The following is a 7,793-nucleotide window of genomic DNA, read 5'->3' on the forward strand; positions in this document are numbered from 1 at the left end:
AATTTCATAATGCATGTTTCATAAACCAGGTAGAAACAGACGCATGACTAGCTGTTGCTTTGGTCAAAATTGGTGGGCAGCCAATCGCAGAGCTGTATCGGCCAGGCCAACTTATTTGTGATGATCAGGCATTGGCATTTTGAATTAAACTTTGAATTGATCCGGGCCTGGTGTAATAAAATCATTGGACTGTTGTGCTGCATTATGTCTTTACTGTTTTTCGCCCATGGAATTATACGTTTTATAATTTCTCTTTTGCCTTATTGTTTGACTCCTCTTGGCCTCCATACAAACCCCGATGTGAGCTGTATGGAGGCTAGAAGGAGTCAAATTTACATCGATGATATTGAATCAATATTCAATCACAAATTGAACCCCTTCTTCAACAAACATAATAAATCACCCACACATTAAGAGCTCTGATCGGGGGGGATCAAGCTCGTCAGCCTGGTCTGATCTGCAAGTATCCATTGACCTACAGTACAAAACAAAGACTGAGAAAATTAAATTAAACTATAAATGCACATCTTCCAAGACACCTTACAGGACAATTATTAAACATAGTTTGGTAGGTTTTGGTCCTGAGAAACATTACAAATTCATCTTCTGCATTTGGCACCAATCACCCTGTAATTAAACACTAATAGAAATTGCACACGGAATACTTTAGGCATTCGCTCACCAACCATTTCTTACGAAAGGCAAACAGATTTGGAGATTTTTTTTTTCTTTTTAAGCAGAGAAAAAGTCATTATTGACCACTTGTAAAAAAGATGGAATAAAAACTACACTAGCAGTTTGCAGTAAGTACAAAAAGGTGCAAAAATCTTTCTTGAAATGCACTTTGTCGTTGTAGTTTCTAAGAGGGAATCGTTCTTAGATTTCACTTAGCACTGGTGTTATAATGTCTTTTTGCAAAGTCCACAAGAGGTAGTCTTAATAGCTCATGTAAACAATAAATGGGACCGCCACTGGGTGGACACGCGCTCTAGTTGTTGTTTTTAAAGCTGCACCGACATTTGCCGAGTGCAGCTTTAAAAACAAATGTCCCTGACGGAAACAAACAGTCAGTCGGTTCTCCAGTCTAGATGTGTGGAAGTTGCTAAATCTAGCCAGTATTATTACCACTGTGTCTTTGGCCTGACACAGTACAATCAAGAGAGGCATTTGGCGCCTAAAAATGAACGAAAACACCCAAATAAATTGCATTAAACAAATGAATACAATTCTGATTTGTGCGTTTGAAGTGTTAAAAGTGTATCAAAATGACATGTCTGATTCGTGGTTGATAAAACAGCAGCGCCTGAGAATGAGAGAACCGTCCCTCGAACATCTGAAACTATAAATGCAGGTGGTAAAATCAAAAATATTCAACACCTTGGTGTGATTCTGTTAGCGACAGTAAGCCGGCTTGGTCCGTAAGTGTACTGTTTGATCGAATGGGTTTGGTCACAATGTTAAAATGAAAATACTGAGTCTTGCGCATGAAGAGAAATGACTGGAAACAGAAGCTCAGGGATAAGCCGGTACACTGCGGAAACTCAGTATTTGGAGAAATTACCAACAGCAGCTAGAAGCCCATGAGGTCCGACATCTTTGGCCTCATTGTTGGAGCAGGACGATGTCGACATTGTCGTGGACGCCCTGCAGGAGCAACTCGCCCTCGAACTGGACCACCTTCTTCCTCTTGGCGGCCCTCAGGGTGCCCACCAACGCCTCGAAGATGTTGGCACACTTGTCGTCGTTGAACAACACGCCAAACTTCACAGTGGTTTGACCATCAGCATCTGTAACAAGAGAGAGGTACAGATGAACATTTATTATAAAATAATAGGGATTGTTTATTTTGTTACACTTTATTGGCAGCAGATATGTTAATTTTTATTTTGAAGCGTTTTATGCCTTTATTTTAGAGACAGGACAGTGGAGGGAGTCAGCCAGTGCACTGATACACACACATACTCTAAATGAGCGGTGTGTGTGTGTGTGTGTGTGTGTGTGTAAGATAGTAGGATAGTAGGATAATACTTTATTGATCCCCAGAGGGGAAATTCGGGCGTTACAGCAGCACAGACAAGAAAGCTCGAAAATACAAAATACACATTAAACAGAATAAATAAATAAAAAATAAAATAAAATAAAATAAAATAAAATAAAATAAAATAAAAATAAAAAAACAAGGGGTATATACAAGTACAAAATGAATGATGAAGTTAGCAGGGGGGAATTGAGAATTGAGACAGTATTTACAGAGAATGACAAGATAAAGTGACAAGTGATTAAAGTGACTCTGTGTGTGTGTGTGTGTGTGTGTGTGTGTGTGTGTGTGTGTGTGTGTGTGTGTGTGTGTGTGTGTGTGTGTGTCAAACACGATAATCACAGAAAGATTTCTACTTAGTGTCCATATGATGTTCATGACTGGGGGTAATAAATACTGGTATTGAAAGGATGCAGGTTTTTAAAATACAGTCAGTTGTAGGACTACTTTGATTTTTTTTTCTAAATAAAAAGCAGAGTTCATGTTTATCTAACTGCGTGTATTAATATTATTATTGGAATTGCAGCACTACATATAGTGAAGAATAATGAGTGAGTGATATATTTTTAAGATGCATGGAGAAGCAATTTGATTTCTATTTAAAAATGCAAAGTTTGAGTAATGGCTAGCTGAGGAAGTTTAATAATTACAGATTATTTTTGTTTTCTCTGGCTGATCCCAGAAATGTTCAGACCCATGACAAAAACGTGCGATTTGATCCGAACCGCGAGATTTGCGACACATTGCGTCACCGGCCACAATGTCAGAGAAGACGAACCGGAGCAATAAAGCCCTTCTACTACGTCGATGGCGTGTTGGCAGAATGTAATGAATGAATGATGAAAGCCACCTATTGTTCTGACACTCGGGGAAACATTGACCTAATGTGTTAGTCATGGAGTTGCACCAGATATAATGGAAAAATACTTACAGGGTAAAGCTCATTTTAAATAACATCTTATTAACATACATTTTACAAATACACATTTGTGTTAATAACACTGTATTAAAGTTCAATGTAATCACTAGTAATGGTGTCCTCGGGCTGCAAGGATAATACAAAATGATATCTTTATATCGCTGCAACTATTATATTGTTATCTTATCGATAAATATTGTTTATTTGTACAAAACAGTAGGTTATGCAAGACGTAAAAAAGGTACAGCTATAGGAAAGCACTTCAATAAGAATGAACTCACTTTTAGAGCCGAGTCGCTCAATCTCCTGCACCAGCAGACTGACTTCATGAGAGACATTCATTGTTGCTGTAAGGGTGACAAAACAAAGGTTACAAGTTCAGTAAGCTTTGGTGGCAGAAATTATCAACACTAATCTTGCATTTTGGACAAACCACAAACTCCACTCATTCAGATTTTCATTTCATGTTGCTTTTAAAAAGTACATGCAGTTGCTCTTCTTAGTTTAGCACCATGTTGCTAAAAGTCCATCCCTCAATTCGGCATACATTTAAAGCCACAAAGAAGAGCTTATTACAAACATGTTACCATGGGAACCTACCAACTTGAACACAGTGTGGCTCATTATCCCCCCAAAAATATTCACTAAACAAACAAGTTTTAGTAGTTTTCTTCATGCCGAATTATCAACACTGTGGTGGTTTTTCAGAATAAAAGGCTATTTTGATTAAACACCAGATTATTAACAAGATATTTCAATATCGACAGATTTGTAAAGGGAGTCTGTTTTTTTTTTTAATTCTCCCTTTTGGATTTTTTTTTGTTGTTGTTGTTGGAAGGTAGTGAATAAATGCGTATTTGTACGAATAAACAAAAACAAAAGCAGTGATAAATTAAAAGGAAATGATTGCATTAACTGTGCATTTCAACATGAACAGGGCGGATTATCATCAATGCGGAAATGGGGCGTTAGCACTCCCAGCTAGCCATCACACGTCACAAAAGGCATGTTGTAACTCGTTCATTTTAGTGACATAAAGTCATTCTTGAATGCAGATGATGATTCACTATAAGGACGTGTTTTAAATAACTTCGGGGACAATGTAGAGTTTCTGTAAAGCAGCAGAAACGAGCTCGCCGGTATTGTTAGCTTCTACAAGTGATCCTGTGAAGGAGCTGGGAGAGTTTCGGACTGAAACACTGATTAAACATGTGAGTGGGAAATGATTTCTAAAAAGTCAAAGTCATATTTACCTTCTAAATCTCCTCGAGTTTTAGCAGATGATGGACGACTTTCTGATGAATCAGCACCGGTGGATAATCTCGCTGCGTTCAATGTCTGCTCGGAAATGTCGCTTCTCATATATTGGAGAGACCAAGCAGGAACATCCGGTGTTGAAAAATGAAGCCAATGCGGAAGTGCAAAATCTAGTTCATCGAGTGTCCGCTTGAGGCTGGCTGCAGAAGCACAGTAAGTCACATACACACCCCATTCAAAAAAAGACAGTTTTTACATAAAAATTAGCATGCTTACAGCCTAGTTCAAAAAACGAAATTGGTCTGATTAGCTCATGTCTTGATCGGCACACACGGTACGGGGGTGAATCTTTAAAAAAGTCATCCGTTTTGATTTTATGAAGGATAATTTTATTCACAATAAGGCACGTAACTGACCAAACTGTAAAGATATAATGATTGTATAAATATATAAAATGTAAATATAGTACATCAAATTGTACAAATAGATATGTATGTATATATAGATATATGGATTATATAAATTATAAAAAATCATAGTATATCAAGTTGTGTATATGTATGGAAAATGATTGGATTGTAAATATCAAATATAGTATCATAAATATAGTATAGCAAATTGTACTACTAATAATACTTCTTCCTACTCCTTTTTCAGGCATATCAGTTGGATATATGTAATTTGCTTTTTCTTTTTTTGTGAAATAATTTGAACATTGTTTTTTGTTTATTGTATTTTCATGCTTTTCATTTTGTTTTGTATTTTTGATATGTTCGATTTTATTTGATATGGCTGAAATGAATTGAATCAATCAATCAAACCTGATGAACAGCTACCTGTTGGACAGGCCGGCGTGGTGTAGCTGTATGTTAAGTGACTTCAAACCTGTTTTCAGCCTGTCCTTAGGCTGACTGAAAGTCAGGGTGGGACAACATTTCCAGCATGGCGACATTACTCAAGCGTCGTCCATTCATATTTACAGTCTGTGGCATAGACAAGAATATATTTTTTTTCCATCTAGTTTGTGTGAAGATCAGTTGATAGATTATAAACGCATGTTTTTGTTTTATTTGCCCGACCACCTTGTATATGACAATGAGAAAAACATATTCAAAGATATACCTTCAGACTCAGATCCATGTCACAAAAACATTACACATTGCCATATAGAGCTGCAATGATAAATCCATAAACGGCATACTGTCTGATAAATTGCCAACCATGCGGTAATGTAATAACTGAGCAATTTAAAAAAAAAGGAAAAAAATACATTTTACTTTTCCTTGACAGGGAAGAAAATATTTATATTGAGCTATTTGTAAAAAACGATATTGATCTTCTGGACACAACATTAAAAATATATATATATATTTGCCATTTAATTAAACAAAAAACCTTATCAATTAAATCACAATAACCTCCTGTTAACACTAAAACGAATAGTTAGTTGTACTCCTTAGATGTGCTTGTACACATGTCTACACTCCAAAAAAGGAATTCCTCCCATTTTTCACACAACACGTGATTGCTAAGTGAGTTACTACTTTTCCATCTACTACTGAAGATCATTTTAAATTGCTGCGCGATTCAGGAAATCTTTCATAAAATAGCCTACATTCTAGGAACTGTCATTTTCTCATAAGTGTTCAAATTTCCCATCACCCGTGAAGGCCTCATGAAAGCTCATCTGACTTCATCGTGACACAATGCGATGCTTTTAGGACCACTGCTGCCCCATATAAGGCATGGTACAGTGATGTCTGAGTGTTGAGTCTGTGATCTGCCTCCACACGACATGAGGATACATTTTCTAGTCCCCCATGCAGGACTCATGGTCGGTTAACCAGGTGTGCGATGGACAAAGAGTCCACATCCAAAATACAAAATAAAAAGGGCTAAAAAGAAAAAGTCCCTTTAAAGCAGTGACAATAACCAGAGAAAAGTAGAACATTTCCTTACATCATCAAAATGAGCATGACAGTCCTGTGCAGAGAGATTCTTGCAAATATGCAAAAGCCATTTAATTACAGTATGGAAGTTCATTCATAAAAAAATAAAAAAATATTAAAGCCAATAGCCTTTTAACCCATTAAATTCTGTTCACTTAAAAAAAAAAGTTTCCTCTATTTTCATCTGTACATCCGTATAGGCCTGTATATAAGAGCAAAGTTACCATTTTCAATTGGTATTTAACTACTTCATTAACAAGTGATCATAAAGTATCCTGTACAGCTGTTTTTACATTTTTACTTTTTACGTTATTATGTTATTGCAGGCTACTTAATTTCGTGTATTTCCTTCACACTTGCTTTGTATGTTTAGTTGTAGTTTAGTTGGTTTCCAATGCCAATAAAGCCCTTAATAATTGAATACAATTGAAATATGTTTTTTTTTTGTTTTCGTATGTGCAGAATATCACGCATGATATAGCCTAACATTTGTGCATGATTATTATTTAGAATTATATTGAAATATAAAAAGGACGTCAGAAAAATATATGCTGTTTTTTATGGGCCAACTGTAACTTGTCCCGTCTCCATCATAAGTCTCTGTAGCGGCTTTTATTTTGAAGTAGATTATCCGGGTCCCTACAGGCCAAGCCATCTCGCGCTGACTCGGACCGTAGCCTAGTGACGTCTCAAGACATCAAGCTAGTCATAACAAAATACTGGAACCGACCGGAAAACTGTTAAACCAGCCTTCAGAACAAAAGCTTATTTTTATACAGCATGGTGTTTATTGGATAAATTCCACAATATTCACCTATTAGAAAGTTTTAATTTGTATAATTGTTTTATTTTAGTATACCGGTTTTCAGTAAGTATGATTGGTAATTAAAAGCTTAATGTTTAGTGGGATGGGGGACATTAGCCATATATTGCACTGATAGTAGTCATAATTTGTTTGTATCATGGCTGTGGAGCACTTGAATAACGTTTCCAACTTTGCAACTATACCGTTAAAATTAAATTAATAGCCCAGGCTTTTATTCAGTATGTGAATTGACCCTGCCTTTATTGAACTGACATTAAAACAAGACCATTCATTTTTTTAAACATGTTTTTGTATTTAACTTTTGTTTAATTGGGTTGCTCCCATTGAGATCAAAAGCCTCTTTTACAAGGGAGACCTGGCCAAGACTAGTCATGGATGAATGCAGGCTGGTTCAGGTTCAGGTTACTTTGGTTGCAGGTAGAGTAACTTAATACAACACAGATAATACATAAAACATACAAAGTGTAAATGCACGGTACATGAGCAAAAGTTCTGAGGTGCCTATGTACCGTGCATTTGCACTTTGTAGGGCTGGGAGATATGGACAAAACTCATATCTCGATATTGTTTAGCTGAATGGCGATACTCGATATATATCGATATGTATTTTATTAACAGTGAAAACACATGAAAAATAAACTACCTGTTTGTGAATTTAAAAAGTAATATTATAAAATAAAGATGTTCCTTAAATACAATAAAAAAGAGAGAGAGAGGAGGAGCAGGGTTAAGAGGGACAGACAGTCAGTCATCATCAGTGAGATGAGAAAAAAGTGACCTGGCACCTCTGTAACGTTATTTTAA

The 7,793-nt window shown here is 36.3% G+C and overlaps 1 protein-coding gene across 1 annotated transcript; it reads right to left on the minus strand.

Moving 5' to 3' along the window:
• Positions 1-253: 253 nt before the first annotated feature.
• abracl (ABRA C-terminal like) lies at positions 254-4,341 on the minus strand. The gene is made up of 3 exons (XM_061051717.1): positions 4,211-4,341; positions 3,239-3,304; positions 254-1,787 (listed from the first exon to the last, which is right to left on the minus strand). The coding sequence occupies exons 1-3, from the start codon at positions 4,317-4,319 to the stop codon at positions 1,603-1,605; spliced, it is 360 nt and encodes a 119-aa protein (XP_060907700.1). The 5' UTR covers positions 4,320-4,341; the 3' UTR covers positions 254-1,602.
• Positions 4,342-7,793: the final 3,452 nt, after the last annotated feature.

Source organism: Labrus mixtus, chromosome 12 (genome assembly GCF_963584025.1).
Source record: "Labrus mixtus chromosome 12, fLabMix1.1, whole genome shotgun sequence".
In the NCBI taxonomy this organism is placed as follows: Eukaryota; Metazoa; Chordata; class Actinopteri; order Labriformes; family Labridae; genus Labrus; species Labrus mixtus.